At 45.3% G+C, this 21,534-nt stretch overlaps 1 protein-coding gene across 1 annotated transcript in view; it reads right to left on the reverse strand.

Annotated features, from left to right (window-relative positions):
* Positions 1–14,619: 14,619 nt before the first annotated feature.
* The window catches only part of eml2 (EMAP like 2), a 62,610-nt gene continuing 55,695 nt past the window's right edge, over positions 14,620–21,534 (reverse strand). The window contains exon 19 of the mRNA XM_020536191.2: positions 14,620–18,374. Coding sequence (XP_020391780.1) covers positions 18,249–18,374 — 126 coding nt within the window. The 3' untranslated portion in view covers positions 14,620–18,248. The remainder of the gene's footprint in view (positions 18,375–21,534) is intronic.

The raw sequence follows: 21,534 nt of genomic DNA on the forward strand, positions 1-21,534 counted from the left end.
TAAAATGCACGAAATTCCAACCTGTGTGTCAAATACTTCTGTATCGACCTCCCCCTCACAAAACAATTAATATTTCAGAGATCTCAAGGGCGGTGTCATGTGCAATGGTTCAATTGCCCTGTGTTTGATTATGTAGGTCTGGTAACTGAGCATTGCTCACTGTGTTCGGTTGGTTAGGCCTGGGCGTGGATTCAAAGATAAATAAACCATCGCAGAGAAGTTAGGACCTAAACAAGGGAGTAGATATTTTAAAGCATTGCATTAAACTTAAAAAATTCCTGCATGCTTCCATCTAGAAGGACAAGGGCAGCAGATACATGGGAACATCACCCCCTGCGAGTTCCCCTCTGAGCCCCTCACCATCCTGACTTGGAAATATATCGCCGTTCCTTCAGTGTCGCTGGGTCAAAATCCTGGAATTCCATCCCAAAGTGTGTTGTGGGTCAACCCACAGCATGTGGAGTGGAGCGGTTTAAGAAGGCAGCTCACCCCCACCTTCTCAAGGGGGCAATTAGGGACAGGCAAGAAATGCTGGGCCCAGCCAGCGACACCCACATCCCACAAGAGGATGGGAAAAAGAAATTTCTGTCACCTCGATGTTGCTTGGAGGCAAATAAGAAATACAAAATAGTGAACAGCGGAGGCTGGAAACCTTACAACCTTTAACAGATGAAAACCGAAAGAACTGCGGATGCTGTAAATGATATTTGAAGTGCCCATCCAAATGTCTTTTAAAGGTTCAAAAACAGAAGTTGCTGGAAAAGCTCAGCAGGTCTGGCAGCATCTGTGAAGGAGAAAACAGAGTTAGCGTTTCAGGTCCAGTGACTGATTTTTTTCTTCACAGATGCTACCCGATGGGCAGGAGCTTTTCCAGCAACTTCTGTTTTTGAACCTTTAAAAGATGTTTGGATGAGCACTTCAAATATCATAACATCCAAGGATATGGGACTTGTGCGGGAAATTGGGATTAGCGCACTTTTAGTGGTAGTTATGTTAGTGCAGACTCAATGGAGCAAGGGGCCTTTTCTGTGCTGTATGAATCTATGAACAATTAGCAAGTCAAAGATGATATAGGTGCACAGTTCTACCCTGTGGCTCAGAGACAGAAATAGAATGAACAAAGCTATAGATTAGAAGAGTTAAGTGGTTATTTGTGGCCAGTGCAGGCTCAATTGGCTGAAGGGTCTCTTTCTGAGCTGTAGATCTCTATGACTCAATATCTTCAGTGCCACTTCTAGAGCATCAGAAATACCTAAGGGACAGGGATAGTAGGAACTGCAGATGCTGGAGAATCTGAGACAACAAGGTGTAGAGCTGGATGAACACAGCAGGCCAAGCAGCATCAGAGGAGCAGGAAGGCTGACGTTTTGGATCTGGACTCTTCTTCATGCTTTTCTGAAGAAGGGTCCCAACCCGAAACATCAGCTTTCCTGCTCCTCTGATGCTGCCTGGCCTGCTGTGTTCATCCAGGTCCACACCTTGTTATCTAAGGAAGAGTGCTGCTCACATCAGCAAACATTATCCAGGTCCAGCTGGGGACCTCAGAGCTAAATTCCATTGCAATCCCTGTTGGTGTTCACACAGACATTGGTCCTTGATCTCAGATCAGTACCTGCAAACTCTGATGGAAGTCCGATGGGAGCTGGAGGAGCAGCACCTCATCTTCCCACTTAGGCACTTTACAGCCATTAGACACAACATTGAGCTCAGCAACTTCACACCATGAGCTCTGCCCTACAGTTTGTTCTTCTCTTTGCATTGTGTGTTCTTTTAACTTTCAGTCAGATATTTTCTATTCAACCAGGCCAGAGGCGTGTCTCCCACATTTCCTGCAACTCATCCCTCACACCCCGTCCACACAATAACAACCAAAAAAGAATCCCCCTCGTCCTCACGTACCACCCCACCAACCTCCGGATCCAACGCATCATCCTCCGACGCTTCCGCCATCTGCAATCTGACCCCACCACCAAAGACATCTTTCCCTCCCCACCCTTATCTGCTTTCCGGAGGGACCACTCTCTCCGTGACTCCCTTGTCCGCTCCACACTCCCCTCCAGCCCCACCGCACCCGGCACTTTTCCCTGCAACCGCAGGAAGTGCTACACCTGCCCCCATACCTCCTCTCTCACCCCCATCCCAGGCCCCAAGAAGACTTTCCACATCAAGCAGATGTTCACCTGCACATCTGCCAATGTGGTATACTGCATCCGCTGTACCCGTTGTGGCCTCCTCTACATCGGGGAAACCAAGCGGAGGCTCGGGGACCGCTTTGCAGAACGCCTACGCTCGGTTCGCAATAAACAACTGCACCTCCCAGTCGCGAACCATTTCAACTCCCCCTCCCATTCCTCAGATGACATGTCCATCCTGGGCCTCCTGCAGTGCCACAACGATGCCACCCGAAGGTTGCAGGAACAGCAACTCATATTCCGCTTGGGAACCCTGCAGCTCAATGGTATCAATGTGGATTTCACAAGCTTCAAAATCTCCCCTCCCCCTACCGCATCCCAAAACCAGCCCAGCTTGTCCCCACCTCCCTAACCTGTTCTTCCTCCCACCTATCCACTCCTCCCACCTCAAGCCGCACCTCCATCTCCTACCGACTAACCTCATCCCGCCCCCTTGAACTGTCCGTCCTCCCTGGACTGACCTATCCCCTCCCTAACTCCCCATCTACATTCACCTTTACTGGCTCCATCCCTGCCTCTTTGACCTGTCTGTTTCCTCTCCACCTATCCTCTCCTCTATCAATCTTCTATCCGCCTCCCCCTCGCTCCCTATTTATTTTAGAACCCCCTTCCCCTCCCCCATTTCTGATGAAGGGTCTAGGCCTGAAACGTCAGCCTTTCTGCTCCTATGATGCTGCTTGGCCTGCTGTGTTCATCCAGCTCTGCACCTTGTTGTCTCAGAGGTGTTATTGTACACCTCTGAACCAGGTCAGACTTGAACCCATGCCTCCTGGTAAACTGGCCTTTATTCTGCTATTAATACCTACTATGTATCTATGCTTTGTCGTTTCTCTACAACCATTACCACTCCCTTTGTCTTTCGTAGTGTGACCCCTTTAATCTCCAGTCTCCCCGCCCTCTAACATTTTCCTGACCATCTGTCTATTCCTGTTGCTCCCCCACACTCTTATCTACAGTATAAAATGACTTTCCCTCTTGCAACATCAGACTCAAAATGTTAGCTCTGTATTTCTCTCTCCACTGCCAAACCTGCTGAGTTTCTCCAGCACTTTCTGTTGTTCTTTCAGACTTCATTGTAACTGCTGACACAGACTTAAATACGGACTGCTGTGCTCCTATGATGCTGCTTGGCCTGCTGTGTTCATCCAGCCCTGCACCTTGTTGTCTCTTAAATACGGACAACCCAGTTGCAGAGAAAGGTTAGGGAACAAACAAGTTACCCAGATAGGCACAGTATCATTACAAAATAAAAAATAGCTGAAAGAACTGCAGATGCTGGAAATCAGAAAGAAAAACAGAAATTGCCAGAGAAACTCACCAGGTCTGGCAGCATCTGTAGAGAGAGAAACAGAGTTGACATTTTGGATCTAGCGATCCTTCTTCAGAACCCTTGTCATTCTGGATTCGAAATATGAACTCTGCTTTCTTGTGCACCACAGATGCTGCCAGACCTGCTGAGTTTCTCCAGCACTTTTTCTGTTTAAAAACTTAACATTAACTCAAGCCAACCTTCCATCCATTGACTCCATCTACACTTTTCGCTGTGTCAGGAAAGCAGCCAACATCTTCAAAGACCCCTCTCACCCCGGTCTTCCATCCTCTTCCTTCATGCACAAGATACAAAAGCTTTAACACACGTACCAAGGTTCAAGAAAGCTTCTTGCCCGCTGAATGGTCTGCTCAAATTTTAAATTTAAATGTTGATCTTGCTCCTCTTGCACCTTCTCTACAGCAGTAACATTGCATTCCTCGCTCTGTTCTATCGCCCTCTGTATGGTATGATCCGCCTGTACTGCACACAAAACAAAGCATTTTACTGTACCCAGGTGCATGGGACAATATTAAATCAAATCAAATGAAAAAGTTTCTTTGTCTCTCAACAGATGCTGCCAGGCCTACTTATTTTCTCCAGCAATTTCTGTTTATGTTGAAAATTCTCATTCTGACCTCCCCCCTCCCTAAATTTATGACCACCTTCAACCCCAAAGATCCCCTGAGATCCTTGCAGTCTTCCAATTCTATCCTCAATTTGCTCAACCATTGGTGGGCTGTGCTTTCAGATCCCTGTGCCTCAGGCTGTGCAATTCTGTCTTACATAGTCACAGAGTCAAATCTTTAAATCTTTCTCCCATTTCTTCCTCCCTTAAAAGGTCTTTAAAACATTCCTCTTTGGCCCAATGTTTCAGTCCCTGTTTCTGAGGAGGCGTAGTGTCAAATTTCACATGGAGAGAAGCACAATCCAGTAGCAAAGATTAATTCAAGCATTAAATAACTTCTATCCCTTGTACAAGATGCATCTCCAGATTGCCTTTCTTACTGAATGAGTTACTTTGAGTTAGTTACTACTAAGTTAGTTACTCTGCATGCTGGGCAGCACGGTGGCTCAGTGGTTAGCACTTCTGTTTCATGGCTGATACCACCCTCGGGCGACTGTCTGTGTGGAGTTTGCACATTCTCCCTGTGTCTGTGTGGGTTTCCTCCGGGTGCTCCGGTTTCCTTCCACAGTCCAAAGATGTGCAGCTTAGGGTGGTTTGGCCGTGCTAAATTACCCAATAGTGCCCAGAAATGTGCAGGATGAGTGGGTTAGCCATGGGAAATGCAGGGTTAAGGGGATAGGATAGCGGGGTGTGTCTGGGTGGGATGCTCTTCAGGGGGTAGGTGTGGACTCAATGGGCTGAATAGCCAGCTTCCACACTATAGGAATTCCATGATATACACAGAACAGGGACAGACACTGCTCTGAAACACCAGATTCAGAAAGATATATATTAACTGCATGTCAATTGTATTTCTAAGACACGCCAGCGTACAGCATTGTTTTAATTAAACGCACAGAGCACTTATGAAGAGGGACTGCTGGGACACCAGTGGATAGAAAGCAGACAGGTTGCTTTCTGTGAATAAATCTTTAATGAAGAAAAGTAATTTTTTTTAAATCCATTCACGGGATGTGGTACCCAGGCAGCATTTATTCCCCATCCCTAATTGCCCAGAGGGCAGTTAAGACTCAACCACATTGCTGTGGGTCTGGAGTCACATGTAGGCCAGACCAGGTAAGGATGGCAGTTTCCTTCCCTAAAGGGCATTAGTGAGCCAGATGGGTTATTCCAACAATCGGCAATGGATTCATGGTTAAAATTGGATTCTTAATTCCAGATTTTTATTAAATTCAAATTCCACCATCTACCATGGTGGGAATCGAAGCCAGGTCCCCAGAACATTACCAACAATAAAGACAGAAATTGCTGGAAAAGCTCAGCAGCTCTGGCAGCATCTGTGGAGGGAAATCAGAGTTAACCCTTCCTCAGAACTCAACCCAAAGCATTAACTCTGATTTCTCTGTCCAAAGATACCGCCAGACCTGCTGAGCTTTTCCAGCAATTTCTGTTTTTGGTTCTGATTTCCAAAATGTACAGTTCTTTTCATTGTTTATTACCCTGGATCTCTGGATTTACAGTCCAGTGATAATACCACTCGGCCATTGCCTCCCCTAAATGTATATTTTCATCCTTCCAAACAGCAAGACCACTTCGAAATAGTCAGGAGATACAGTTTTAGGAAGGTAGTAAACACCACATTTAAGATCACAAGACGACATCATAAATGGGTTGAAAGATAATTTTCCGTTTCCATCCTCTATCCCGATTGCCGCCTCCATTGCCAATGGAACTTGTTTGATTACATGCCTTTGAAGCAGCCTGGGAGATCTCACAACCAAAAAGACACAATACAAATTTAGGTCATTGCTGTCCAGGCATGGACGCATTCAAAGTTGAAGTGTTGTGCTGTAAATGGACTGGGGTTTTACTGTCTGTTACTTTACCGATGGGTCCCTGGGGAAGCAGAGCTACAGGTTGCTGTGTAAGTAGCATCTGGCTGTGTCAAATGGGATTCCGATTTTTTAATTGTCCCCACCGGTGGCATCGAGAAAAACTATGAGACACCGACTGGAGTCATAATCAGATAGGTTTCCAGGCACTGTTTGAATCATTCAGCAGTAAATGTTTAGTCACAACCTTTAGAATGACAACCGAACTCCCAGAGGCGACAGCTCGACAGAAATCCCGAAAACTTGAGAAAGAAGCTTTACTCGATTCAAAGCAAAACTAATGTGTTTCTGACTCGGGGATTTTTATCAAACATTCCAGTCAATAATTAAAGGCGTGCGTAATACCAATAATACATCAGAATGACTTCTGCACCAGAATAAAGAAGGGATGCAGTGAATTTGGAGACCACATACCTTTCAGATTTGAGAAGCTCGCAGAAGATATTGAGTTACCCGAACACAGCTTATGAAAGCACAGTGACCGCAGTGGAGGTGAAACTAGTGTGTGTCTACGTGGTTCACCAGTCCTTCTATTTTTATAACACTTGCTGTGATTTCTCAAAATATGACCTGGCACTATCATGTCTGGCATTAATGTGGCCTCATGGTTCTGTTACAGTGGGCAGTCTGGTGGATATATTACAAAATCCATACCACATGAAGAGCACACTATAGGTCATACAGCATCAGAGGAGCAGGGAAGCTGACGTTTCGGGTCGGGATATCTGAAGAAGGGTCCCGACCCGAAACGTCAGCTTTCCTGCTCCTCTGGTGCTGCCTGGCCTGCTGCGTTCACCCAGCTCCACACTGTGTTATCTCAGACTCCAGGATCGGCAGTTCTTGCTAACACTATAGGTCATGGTCAGATTCACTGGAACCCTCTGAGATACCTTGGGCCAGTCCTGGTTTGCGATGCAGTGTGACACTAACGCTGTGTCCTTGGTTCCCATGGGATTGGCCGCAGAGGCTGTGCCTTCTCTCAACATTGCTTCTCCCCTGAGGTGTGGGTGCTGACACAGAGATCACCGATCAATTGCCTCTCTTTAAGGGCAGAGCCTCTGAGAGCAACGCGGCCTTTGCTTTCTGAAGACACTGTCCGCAGGCTCGCCTGGTTTATGGCTCAGTATTTAAAAGGAGCACAGGGGGCAGAGCAGAGGGCAGCATTGATTGGGCTCAGTTGGCTGGATGGTCAATATGCCAATGTGGGTTCAATTCCCATCCCAGCTGAGGTGACTGGTCCAGAGCTGCCTCAAAGTGGTCTCCAGGCGATTCCAGAGTGATCTCCCAGCCTCGAGGTCAAGCCCAGCGTGGCCGGTGCAACCAGGAGTCTCGGTGCCAGCATGGTCTGGGTTGGAAAACCATTGCTTTGAACTTTTTTTTTCTTCATTTTATAAGTTTTTCCTAAAATCTGCATTGTTGGACTTTTTACTTCTCTATTTTTCTAAGAACTGTAACTGAAGAAGCTGTACATAGGGACCTTTGTGCCTAAGATGGTACCCGTAAGCAGCGACTTGTAAACTTTTCACTGTACTCATTCGGGTACATGTGACACTAATGCTAATTCTAATTGTAATTCATGGAGACCTCATGCTCCCTCCCCACTGAAAGTGAGGTCACTCTCAGGTTTAGCTCACCCCTCTCTCTCTCTATGAGGAAGCAGCCCATTGTTCTCTGGGACTGAGGTGGCTTTTACTTTCATTCATGATTTCAGGACAACGTGGTAGTGTTCGCTACCTCTGAGCCAGGAGGTCCGGGTTCAAGTCCCACATGCTCTGGAGGTGTGACATAACATGTCCAAAGTGTTTGACCAAAACAATCCCTGGATGGATGAATGGCTGACCAGTGGTTTGGAGCAGTTGACTCAGTAGCTCTGTCGGAACAGCATCAGACTTTTAATTGGAGGGTCCAAAGTTCAAGTCCCTGCCAGGGAGCTGGTTTGCATCACAGAGTAACACCAATAGTGTGGGCTCAGTTCCCACAGTGGCTAAGGCTACCATGAAAGACTCTTCCCTCAGGAGGCTAGGTGACTCTCAGGTGAAACCACCACCAGTCATCTCTCTCTAATGAGAGAGCAGCCGAGGGCTCTGGTGGGACAATGGACTCTTTAGTGTTTGGTTCTGCATTAGTAATAACAGGGTGTTGGCAATTGCTTTTTCCACAGCAACACCTCAACCAATGTGTGACTGAGAAGTGCAAGTCAAAAGGCCTTGGCATTATGTCTACCGTTTTGGCAACATTATATTTAAATTGACCCTCGCTTGCCTGCAAAAGGAGCATTGGTCAGCTTCAAAACCAATGGCGAGTTCGGCAGAGACTCGGCTTGATTTTAATTCCCTCCTACAAACTCAAAATTGACTGGAGTTCCAATTCCTGCAGCAAGTCTATTGGATTCTGAAATACTGTTGGAAACGTCCAACTGTCTCAAGACCGTCTGCATGTCTGTCCAAGTCCGTCATATATCTGCAACAGGCACTGCAGTGACCGAAGGTTTGTATAACAGGGTTTTCCCCCACAAACTCTAACTGAGCAGAAGATACATGGGAACACCACCCCCTGCAAGTTCCCCTCCAAGCCACTCACCATCCTGACTTGGAAATATATTAGAATTGTCGCTTGGTCAAAATCCAGAAACTTGCCCCCTATAGCGCTGTGCAAGTCCTCACATTCTGTGCAGGCTGCAAGGTGGCAGCCCACCACCACCCTCTCAAGGGGCAATTAGGGACAGGACGGGCAAGAAAATGCTGGCCCTGCCAATGATGAGCATATCCAGTGAACGGAACTGACAGGATGTGGAGAGGCCTGGACAGTGTGGATGTGGACAACATGCTTATGCTAGTAGGAGAGACGAGGACCTGGGGGCACAGCCTCAGTTCTAAAGGGTTGTCCCTTCACTCTGAGATGAGGAGGAATTTCTTCAGCCAGAGGGTGGTCAGTCTGTGGAACTCATTGCCTTAGAGGGCTGTGGAGGCCAAGTCATTGAGTGTCTTTTGGTGAGTAAGGAGTTCAAGGATTACAGGGAGAAGACAGGAGAATGGGATTGGGAAAACCATACCAGCCATAATTGATTGGCAGAGCAGGCTCAAGAGGCCAAATGGCCCAATTCTGCTCCTCTTTCTTATGTGGTGGAATTTAAATAAAGCCCCAAACCATATTTTATGATGTGAGAATGTTTCCATATTTTATTTGATCAAATGTACACACATACAACAGAAACGTTATTTTCTTTTTAAAAAAAAACAAAAAGCCATCTTCATATTTCAGTTTCCCTAGCCTTATGGCATGACAGTATGTTTTGGTTATAAAGATTTTCTGCTAGGATATAAAAATACCATACATACACTGTACAGGTCTGTATACACTGTATCAGACCTCCAGCAATTGGAATATATCATTCTTATACAGCAATGTCAAACATGCCGACTCAGGTTTCAAAGTGGCACTGTCCTTTTGAACAATGCTACCCACAACAAAGTTTGGCCCTATTCTAGAAAGTAGGGTAGGCGACAGGTAGCGTTGGACTTAATCACCCCAGGGGTGACATCTCTGTCAAAATATCACACTGCCCCCAGTTCATTCTCAATTTCCACATCTGAATCATTCCCAATTGTGACAAATGTTTGCCTTTGCCTCCCTCCTTTTATTTTCTCTCTCACACACTTGATAATTGTCCAAGTTTGGAGAGGACTAAGTCAAAATGAAAGTTTCAAATCCAAGCCACTGCACAGAAAGTTGAGCACTGAAGCCTTTAGTCCCCTCTCCCCAGGCCCTCAGCTCCCATCCAGTCTAGGAACTGGTCAGCATTAGCCAGTACGCTCTGGCTATCCCAGGGATGGTACCTGACAGTGCTGAACCACCCACTTCATACAGAGAAAAGACATCACTCAAAACAAGACAGACAATCTCAGTGAGAACAAAAGCATTTTTGCTCCACAACAGGGCAAATACAAGGAAGGATGTTCCTGATGACTGGGGGAGTTCAGAACCTGGGGGTCACAGTTTAAGGATAGGGGTAGGACTGAGATGAGGAGAAATGTCTTCACCCAGAGATGTGGAGCCTTAGATGTACAGCACGGAAACAGACCCTTCGGTCCAACTCATCCATACCGACCAGATATCCTAAATTAATCTAGTCCCATTTGTCAGCATTTGGCCCACATCCCTCTAAACCCTTCCTATCCATATAAAAGGCATCCAGATGCCTTTTAAATGTTGGCATTGTACCAACCTCCTCCACTTCCTCTGGCAGCGTGTCGCATACATGTGCCAGCCTCTGTGTAAAAAAGTTGCCTCTTAGTTCCCTTTTAAATCTTTCCCCTGTCACATTAAACCTATGCCCTCCAGTTGGAATTCTCTGCCAAAGAAAGAGGTCGAGGCCAAAACATTGAAATGTTTCTAAGAAGGAGCTGGATACAGTTCTTAGGGATAAAGGGAAGAAAGCAGGAACAGGAGACTGAGTTGGATGATCAGCCGTGATCGTGTTGAACAGCTTAAAAAGGGCTGAATTGATCAGAAGCTGGAGAGGTTATTTGTCCCTTTAATCCTGTTTCACCCTTCAAAAGATCATGATGCATCTATCTTAACACCACCCCCCCACCCCGATTCCCTCACTATCCCCATATCCCCATATCACTCAATTTCTTCAGCACTCCCAAGGCTATTCATCTCGGTCTTGAACATAAATGGCGAAGCATCATTGCTGCCCAGTGGAGAATTACAAATACCCACAATTCAATTTCATCCTAGTCTTAAATGACCAGAGTCTTGTGTAGATTTTGAGAGTTTTCAGGATAGCAGTGACACGATTTACTGGCCTGAAAGTTAGGAGCGAACCACTCAGGGAGCTGGGACTGACATCCTCTCACCTCAGGGGTTGACACCTCTAGTTGGACATCTCCTGGAGTCCTCATAGATGGTTCGTAGGGAAGGAGGCCAATTTGGTCCTTTGCATCCAGGCCAACACTCTAAGAGTGACTCAGCTACTGCCCACTTCCATCATGCTGCTGTCAAATTCCCTCATGAAAGCATTGACTGAATCTGCCTCCAGCCACACTCTTGGATCGGACTTTCTACATCCTAACCACTCACGCCATACAATGCTTGCTCCTCACCACACCTTTGGCTCTACATCCAAATGCTTTCTGTCTATGCCCGCTGGTCCTTGGCCTGTCCACCAATGGGAATGGCTATTCCCCACATGCCCTTCTACCCTGTCCACAGACCTCGTGATTTTGAGCACCTCAATCTAATCTCCTCTCAACCTTCTCCAAAATGAACAGGTCCAATACTTCCAGTCTATCTACATAACTGAAGTCACACAGCATGGGAGGCCTTCTTGAAATTCATAGAATCCCAACAGTGTGGAAAGAGGCCATTCAGCCCATTGAACCTCCAAAAGGCATCCCACCCAGACCCACTCCATATTTACCCTTGCTAACCCACTTGGCCTGCATATCCCTGGACACTATGGGGCAATTTAGCACAGCTAATCCACCCTAACCTACACATCTTTGGACTTTGGGAGGAAACCCATGCAGACAAGGGGAGAACATGCAAACTCCACACAAACAAACACCTGAGGCTGGGATTGAACCCAGGTCCCTGGTGCTGTGATGCAGCAGTGCTAACCACTGTGTCACCATGCCACCCATTCCTTTCAGTAACTTTGTCACAAGCCTCACTATCATCCTAAAGTGTGAGTGTACTGAATTAGCAATACACAGCTTGGAGGATGAACAGGTGTCTTGAGGCTTTTCCCAACATTCTAGCCTTAGGACGCTATGCCCCTATTTATAAACCCCATGGCTTTATTAACTGCTTTCTCCATCTCCTGGCCACTCTCAGCTACTTATGCACATACCCTCCCAGTCTCTGTTCCTGCAGCCTCCTTTATTATCATATCCTTCAGTGACATGCGCCTTTCCTTGGTCTGCCTACAAAAAACGTATCATTTTCCCTGTCCCTGCATTTAATCTCGATCACACGTCTTCACCTCCCTGCTCCCACACTCCTGCCATCAGTTTCACAATATACTTACTGTGTACTGCCTTTCCACAATCAGGAAGGGGTTTTTGTTAACCAGTCAAATACAACCTTTTATTAAAAACGAAAAATAAATCATCACTATTATTTCTTATATTGGAAACTAAGTGATTGAAAGAGTAACAATTTCAACGTCCCTATCATTGTTCTCTTGCACTTCAGGGTCTATCCTGGGGTGTTGGAAACCCCAGAGCCGGGCAATTTTTGGAAGGAGGAATGACAGAGAAAAGGAAGAGGCAATGGCTTTGAAAGCAGCAAAGAATGTAACAGGCCTCATGCTTCTTTCTTTTAAATTTAACCTATTTTTCCAATCAACCTGTTCAGAGGTGTCATTATACACCTTTGGACTTGAACCCAGGCCTCCCCATCCAGGGGTAGGGACTGTACCACAAGAAGGCCTCTTACTTCTCAGAAATGGGAGGCCAAATAACTTGTGATTCGATAGACCTTTACAGACACATGCCTCTTCTTTCCCTTTGGGGAGTAGTGGGGGGTTTAGTGGAAAGATTTTCAGGCTGATCAGAGCCTTCAGACCAAGTCAAACATATTCCTTCAGTCCTCTGGGAAGGAAACCTTGAATCCCAGTCCAGGGATTGCAATGCTACCCATGGCACTGCAACACTTGAACCAGGTCGTACAGGATTGATCCATACCTGCTTATCCAGGGATGGTGCAGCGGGTAGTGTCCCTGTCTCCGAGCTAGAGGTTCAAGTCCCACTCCAGGTATGGAAGGGCCAAGGGAAATGCATTTATAATGTGGCCAACCAGGTTAAACATTACTTAGAAAACCTTCCAACACACTGATGTGCGAGAAATTCTGGACAGCCCTATGATGGGCAGAGTGTGTCGGAACTGCTTATATCACTATCAATAGCTCCAGGCTGTAACATGCCTGTTGTAAAGGTATATGTATTCACAGTTGGACTCTCCAAGGGATCTGTAGTACAGCACATGGTCCAATCTTGCTTTAGCCAGACCAATGAAACAAGTGAGCCCATTACTGGGGGAGCACAACTTTGTTCATTAGAAGTGTCTGCTAAATGCAAGAGACATCAAATATTGGCATGGAGTACAATTGGATTTCCATTGTTCACACTGAGCAAGCTAACATTGGCTGAGCTAGATGCAGAGTGAAATTCCCCTCCTATTCTATCCCAATTTCACACCTCAAACCTCGCCTTCATAGAATGCCCCCTGCTCCCCAATATGACAGGGTCCCCATTTCCTACAGGTAGCGGCTCCAATTTAGGATTGCTAATTTAGTGTCAAATTCGGGGCATCCTTCTGAGCAGTGGGCTTGAATTGACAAAAGTAGGTCAAGATTCTCGCAGGCAGCACAGATATTTCTCTCCAGTAGATAGTGCTGGCTATAAAATTCAGAACCCAAGAATGAATCTATTACATTGAAGGCTTTTGTTAATGGAACTGGGTTGATTATTTTTCTTTTATCTCTTCCAGGGTGAATTAATCTGTTGCATCAAATATCATAAGATGTAGGAGCAGAAGGAGACCATTCAGCCCATGGAGTCTGTCCCACCATTCAATGAGACCATGGCTGATCTGATAATCCTCAACTCCATCTTCCTGCCTTTTCCCAATAATCCTCGATTCCTTTACTGATTAAAAAAAAATCTCTCACAGGCTGAAATATACTCACAATTCTCTGCGGTAGAGTTCCAGATTCACTTCCCTCTGGGAGAAGAAATTTCTCCTCATCTCGGTCTTAAATGGGTGACCCCTTAATCTGAGATGATGCCCCTCTGGTCCTAGACTCTCCCACAAGGAGATCCACATCCACATCTGCCCTGTCAAGTTCCAAAGAATCTTGTGGTTTTTAAATAAGGTTTCCTCTCATTTTTCTATTTTCCAATGAGTACAGGTCCAACCTACTCAACCTCTCCTCGTAAGACAGTCCCTCCCCCATACCCAGGATCAGCTGAGTGAAACTTCTCAGGAATCATACTGGCATTGGAGGCAGTCCTCAGATAAGGAGCCCAAAGCTGTGCTCTGGCTAGTGCCTTGTATAGTTTTAGCAAGACCTCCCTAATTTTATACTCTATTCCCTTTGGAAACAAAAAGAGACTGGAATTTGTCTATTTTGACACCCATCCTTGGGTGCTGTTAACCTTCCTTTGTTTTAGACCAGTTTGGACTTGAGTGAACACACAAGAACTCTGCCTCAAATCAAAATCAGCAACATTCATTTCAGTCTCTATGAGCCAGCAAACCTCTCTTCAGTTCGCTCTTCCAGCCTTGCACCCACCCGGTTCCCACTATGTGCTCAGCTATGTGAGCTCTTTACTCCTCTCCATTACTGTCGTGACGAATTTGCCTTCGCTCCCGGAGATCGTCTCGCCAGGTCTAGCAGCAAAAGAGGTGATAAACAGGTTTGAAGCACCATTAGTGGACGAGGAACCAGCTGGAGGGTTGCACAGCAGTTTGTACGTCGTTGGCAGTGAAACACAGAAAAGATCTTCAAATAAATAAAACTGCATAGAGGGTTGTTTTTCTCCCCCTTTAGGGGTAAAAGGTGTAGTCCAGCACTCAAGGAACTTTCAATTTAACTCTCCACATCGCAAGATGTGTCTGTGTTTATTAAAAATTCACCTCTTTGCTTGAATCTCCAGCTGTTGAAATTGCTTGTTAAGTAGCTTGACTGCTGCTGCGGTGCCATGCCCTTGGTAGATCCAGGTCTGATTAAGTGTTGTGTAGAAGCTTGGCATTAGGCTCCCCTTCGACATGGCCATCTTCAGTTAGGGGGCAACCACCCGACACTTAAACACTTGAGGCAATAATTCCCCACCGCTCCCCCGCCTCCCAACCATGAGGGAGGTGGACGAGAAGTTAAAGAAAGCAAAACGGATGGCCGGTGATGTGCTATAGGCTCCCACTTGGTTACTAAACACATCACTAAGCAAAAGCACCAACACATCATTCAGGCACTAATGAAGGAACTGATGTGCATTGCAGACACATTCAGCTTCACTTTGACAGAAGCAAATGGATTTCCTGCGACAAAAATAAAACTGGCAACTTCTTTTAAAAACCCAGTAATAATGCCTTTACATCACACGTTAACGATCAGTAGGATTTTTTTTTTTTAAATTCATACCCCCTCCCAAATGAAATGACAAGCTTTTATGGGTATCTTCAGCCAATCAAAATTCTTCCACAAATTGGTGATTTTTGGTTGAGGGCAGGGAAAGGAGCAGAGAGACACTGGTTGACAATAATAAAGACAAGCAAGCCCAGGATGGAGACACATGTATAAAAGCAGGATGAATCTTACATTGGCACCTTTGTTGCAGTGGGAATTTGGAATGTCTACCATAGCGACTGAAGCAAAGACTGTTTGTGGCTGAACTATAAATTACAGGACAAATTTAGGCCAATCAGCCCCTTCTAGTCTTTTGACTAGAGTGTGGCTGATCAGATTGCAGCCAGAACTCTGCATTCTGCCTGGCTCTGCTCTCTCCATTACCTCTCAACTCCCGATCTATCAAAAACAAAAACAAACTTTGAATAAACAAGAAACAGAACGTGCTGGAGAAACTCAGCAGGTCTGGCAGCATCTGTGGAGAGATATCAAGGGTTAATGTTTTGGGTCCTCAGAACAGTTCTGAGGAAGGGTCACTGGACCCAAAACGTCAACTCTGATATCTCTCCACAGATACTGTCAGACCTGCTGAGCTTTTCCCAGCGATTACTGTTCTTTTTCTACAGATATTGCCAGATCTGCTGAGCATTTCCAGCAATTTTTATTTTGGCCCTGATTCACAGCATCCATTACAGTTTCTGCATTGAGTCGTGAGTCTTGCAGGAGATCGGGCTATCACTGGCACAGGCCAGTGTTTGTTACTTTTCCCCAAATCCCTTAAACTGAGCTGCTTGCTCAGTTAAGCGTCAATCACGTGGCTGTAGTTCTGGAACCACATGTCAGCCCAACCAACTAAAGGGCATTACTTTTTATTTTAAAAATTCACTAATGGGAGTCACTGGCTGGGACACCATTTATTGCCTGTCCCTAGATGCCCTTAGTGAATCAGATGGGCTTTACTGTAATGTGGCACAATTATGGCACCATTGAATATATTTCAATTCTGGAGTTTCTTCATTTTAGTTTCACCAGCTAGCTCTGGTGAGATTGGGACCCGTGTCCTCACAGCATTCTGGATTACTGATTGGTCTACATTGGTCAATGAGAGATGGGTGTTGTCAAGTAGGAGTCACTTTGGACGCAGCCCCACCACAGACTAGATAGGCCAAACAGTGCCCTTTCTGGAAAGATTTATTCAAAGAAAGTAAAATGAAGTTATACATCTGCAAAGAAAGAAAAAGGGGAAGTTTCCCCTCGTCACCTACTCTTTCTGAGAAATAGGAAGTTTGATTTTAAAATGAAAGGTTACTGAGACTTGCGGGGCACCCACAAGTGTTTGGGAGCACAATCGGTTCTTATGAAAGTTTTGCCCACTTTGGCCATCGACAAGGCCTCCCGCCCAAGCTTAGGAGAGTTGCGGGAAAAATTGAAATTGGCTGAAAATGTTTGTTTGAACTTTGTACAGTTTGTTGCAACCTCTACACCATTGAAACATCTTAAACGGTTTAAATTCTCTGCAGTAGAGAAACACATTCATTTTCCATTTGCGTTTCTTCACTGTGATTCTTAAATCAGTTAAATAGTTATATACATATTTTTTAATCCATTCTCGGAATGTGGGGGCAACATCAGAGTTTTGTATATAAAGCCGGTCATTAATAGCGTGGGAGCGCGCATTTGACGAGCATCCAGGAGGGGTTTAAACCATGGAATTTAAGCATGGCTCAGCTGCAACAGGTACACTAAGAGTATTCATGAATAACCAAAGGGCATTGCTGTTGTCAACCAGATAGGATCTAAGATTTGAGGCTACGGCGCTGTGACGTTGCCATGTCAGCAGATTGATAACACTTACATTTAAATGGAGTGAACAGAAACTTAGTGCACACAGGATATTCACTGTGCTTAGACACAATAAGGGAAACAGCCTGTTAGAGAGGCTTTCCCTGTTACAAGTCCAGCGTGTGGAAATGAGATCACAGACTGTGGATTCCTAACCAAACTGGGAAAGGAACAAACAAATTAAACATTTGGAAAAATGCACTAGTCTCACAAGAAAGTTCCCATGAGTCAGGTGGATACCCATGGTAATACAGACTTGGTGGGACAAGTGTGGAAATCCCAAACTAGATGATAATCGGAAAAAAAATTGTCAGCTTTGACACTTAAGCAGATTACAAAAAATTGAAAGTATGCTTAAAAAAAAAATTTTTGCCCATTCTGTTGCCTTTTAATGGTTTTAGCGTGGGGATCTCCCCTGTGAAGACAGCCCAGGGGCTGCAGGTCTTGTAGCTGTAAGCTTCAGTGCTGAAAAGGGTCTACGTGGCTGTCACACAGCATTGGTCAAGTTTGAAACCATGTCTGATACTTCAGAGTTTTCACTGCATCACACTGTTAGTTCAAATGCAGCAGGAAGGCAACCTTGCGAGGGTGGTGGGTCAGAGATGGAAATGCCTCTCGCAAAATCCCAGTTTGGAAGACCTAGGTGGTGCAGAACCCTGTAAACTATCAGCCCCCACCCCGGAAAAAAAAACAACACAAAACAGGGCAGTGTTTGTGCATCAGACGATGAGGATTGCCTCAGAGCAGCAGACATCTAGTGCCCTCTCCTACACACTCCCTAACCCTTGTGGGGGTCCAGATGAGAAAACAGTTCATGGGACTTCCGTGCTAACTTAGGGGAGCAGATCTCCAAAATGGATTCTTTAATCAATATTCTTTAAATTGTTTATACTGCATGCAATGACTTTAGCACAGCAAGGGGTGGGGTAGTTACAGCAGAGGTGGAGGAGACAGACTGCGCAGCCAATTGCAAATTGTTCGCATGGAGCTTTAGGATTGTCCTCCAGTTGAATTGGACCAGGTCCAGAGAGGCTAAAGAAAGAAACAACATAGTGCAGGTGCCAAGGGGAACGGGAAGACAATAGAATGCCCACCTGCTTCCCACTATAAAAACCGAAATTCAGCAAAACCATAAAACATAGGGAATTGGTGATTGATGAGGCACTGAAGAATGGAATCTTGCTGTGCAGTGCCCTAGCACCTCCCAACCCACGTGGCTGGATTGCATCATTGGATAAAGTGCAGTAACCTAGGCGACACTCCACTGAATGACACCCATGTCCTTCCCGCCAGTGGAGATTAGATGGGTGTTGTCATGGAGAAAGGCAACATTGGTCACATGACTGCTGTGGCCACTGTACTTGTGACTTGGTGCCTGTAACACAAACAGGAAACAGTGACAGTCATTGAGACAATTTATTAGAATGCTTGCGTTTATAGATGCTAACTAATCTAGCTGTTCAGAGATGTTAAGATGCACCCCTTGGAGCGGGTGGGAATTGAACCCGTGCTGCCTGGCTCAGGCACAGGGACACTACCACAGCACCACAATGGTTCGTGTTTATCTACACAGTCATACAGCATGGAAACAGACCCTTCGGTCCAACCAGTCCATGCTGAACATAATCCCAAACCAGTTAGTTCCACCTGCCCCTTCCTAGCCCATATCCCTCCAAACCTTTTCTTATTCACATACTAATCCAAATGTCTTTAAAAACGTTTTAACTGTACCCGTATCCACCACTTCCTCCGGAAGTTCATTCCACACAAACCATTAAAAGGATTGCCCCTCGTGTCTTTTTTTAAAAAAATCTCTCCCATCACTTTAAAAATATGGCCCCCAGTCTTGAAATCCCCTGCCCTAGGGAAAAGACACCTTCCATTCACGTTGTCTTTACCCCTCATGATTTTATAAACCTGCAGAAGGTGAGCCCTCAGCCTTCTACACTCCAGTGAGGAATGTCCCAGCCTTTCTTTGTACCTCAAACCCTCCATAGCCGGTAACATCCTGGTACATCTCTCCTGAACCCTCTCCAGCTTAATAATATCCTTCCTATAACAAGGTGTCCAGAACTGGATCTTTGACCTTACTGTTCATTAGCCTCTCCCTAACACTAGCACAATCCAGATCTCCCAGCCCCAACAGGGCGATGTGGGTGGGTGACAAATTGAAAACAGTGTGGAAATTGATAACACACTTGCCTGACCAAAAGAAAATCTTGAGAAAGGAAACAAAGGCAGTTAAAATGAAGTGATGATGCAGATCATCCATGGCTCTACTGAATGGCAGAACAGGCCTGATGTTCTGATACAAACATAGAAAACAGGAGAAGGCCATTCAGCCCTTCGAGCCTGCTCCACCTTTCAATAGGATCATGGCTAATCATCCAACTCAGTCCCCTGTTCCTGCTTTCTCCCCCGTTACTTTTGATCCCTTTATGCCCAAGAACTTTATCCAGCTCCTTCTTGAAAACATTCAATGTTTTGGCCTCAACCGCTTTCTGTGGCAGAGAATTCCACAGGCTCCCCACTCTCCTGGTGAAAACATGTCTCGTCATCTCAGACCTACCCGTGACGTCCTCTGGTTCTGGACTCCCTGGTCATCAGAAACATCCTGCCTGTGTTTACCCTGTCTAATCCGGTTAGAATTTTAGGTTTCTATGAGATTTTATGGTCACGCGTACTCAAGTACAAGTGCAGTAAAAAAAGTGTATAATCTCAACAGACAAGGCACCATCTTAGGTACAAAGTACCTGGGAACAGAATCTTAAGAAGGTAGAAAGAAAAAAGTTAAACATTGCAGTGGTTTAGTACAATAAGTTGAAAATAAAGAAATAAAGCTGCAAGTTCAATCCTCTTCCTTTTTCTAAACTCCAGTGAAGAGAATCCTAACCAATTCAATCTCTTCATTAGGATAGTCCTGCTGTCCCAGGAATCACAATGGCTTCCTCAGGTGCCCTTTCAGGGTCTGCGTCAAACACTTTGGAATGTTTAATGAAGGATGTGACAGAAGTGTCCATTGTTTGAGAAAGAGCCTGTTGAGGGTGTAACAGTTATTCTGTTTCAGCATTGTCCCATACAATATACTGAAAAGAAGTGACGAGTTAAATCTGCTTGTGTGGTGATGGTTGACAAACAATGGTCAATACTCAAAACCTCAGTCCTAAATGTTTGGCCCCTTATCCAGAAATAGTATCCCCATGTTCTAGATCCCTCAGTCAAGTTTGACAGTGTAGTGGACTATCAGCCAGGGTTGTGAACAGAGTCAATAATTTATACTTATATAGCACATGATATCAGAGATAGAGGTGACCACAGGAATATTATGAGCAATGTATGACAATCAAGCCAGTGGTTGTTGGCAAGCTGGCTTAGGGCAGAGGAACATAGATGGACTTTCTTTCAGCTATATCTTTTAATTATTACACTGTTCAAAATGGTGCCAGGTTGTGGTGACAGTTGAAACTTTTCATTGTATTTATTGTGTTGTTCATTGTACAGGGCAAGGGACAATAAATCATTCAGCTGACAAAGAGGCAGCACTCCAAAGGCTTATGATTTTAAATAGACCTGTCGGACCTGGTGTCGTGTGATGTTTGACACTATTTGTAAAGGGTCATGAGCTCTGACTGAGCTTCAAGTCATCCAAGAAGTAGGTTTAAAAAAGGAGCATCTTTAAAAGTGGGAGCAATAAGATGGAAGCGGAAGGTTTGAGGAATGGAACTTAGGGCCACGTAGTTAAGAAAGGTACCACAGCCAATGGTTGAAGTGATTAAAATCAAAATGGCGGAGAGGCTAAAGGGATAGGAATTAAAAAGATCATGGACCTGGGAGTGTCATGTGGCTCGAGGTGTTTACAAAGATAGGGAAGAATGAGATTGTGAAAAAAAGATTTTTTTTTGTAAAAATTTTTAAAAAAGAACTAAATGAGACATTTCTTAACCCAGAGCAGTGTCAGTGTCAATCAGCAAGCAAGGGAAAACAGACAGAAAGAAAGAAGGACAGAAAGAAAGAAGGACAGAAAGAAAGAAGGACAGAAAGAAAAACGAAAAGAAAAGGAAGAAAAAAAGAAAGGAAAAAAAGAAAAGAAAGAAAGAGTGCAGAGGCTGCAGAGTTTGGCATGACTGAGTTTACAGAGGGTAGGGGCTGCGTAGCAAGCCAGACGTGCTTTGGAATAGTTGAGTCCAGAGATTACTCAGACACGAATGATGGCTTCAAAACAGCCAACAAGCCAAGATGGCAGGAAACTTGGGAGGCTGCATGATGGTCTGGTCAGAAGCTCGGAGGTTGCAACCATGCACAGTCTGGCTGAGCGTCAGCCAGTTGTCTGGGACGGAGTCAGTAGCTAGGGATTGAAAGCAATGGCTGTAATCTTCCACGTTTGACTGGAGGAAAGACGTCTGCTCAGCCAGAGACCAGCATGCAGCCAGATACCTCAACAACAGAGCTCGAAGTGAAAATCTGACTCCATGGACTGCTATCAGACTGTCCAGAGGGTGGTAGAAGTAAGGAGATTATAATCACAACGTTAAAAA

Source organism: Rhincodon typus, chromosome 39 (genome assembly GCF_021869965.1).
Source record: "Rhincodon typus isolate 14 chromosome 39, sRhiTyp1.1, whole genome shotgun sequence".
Classification (NCBI taxonomy): domain Eukaryota; kingdom Metazoa; phylum Chordata; class Chondrichthyes; order Orectolobiformes; family Rhincodontidae; genus Rhincodon; species Rhincodon typus.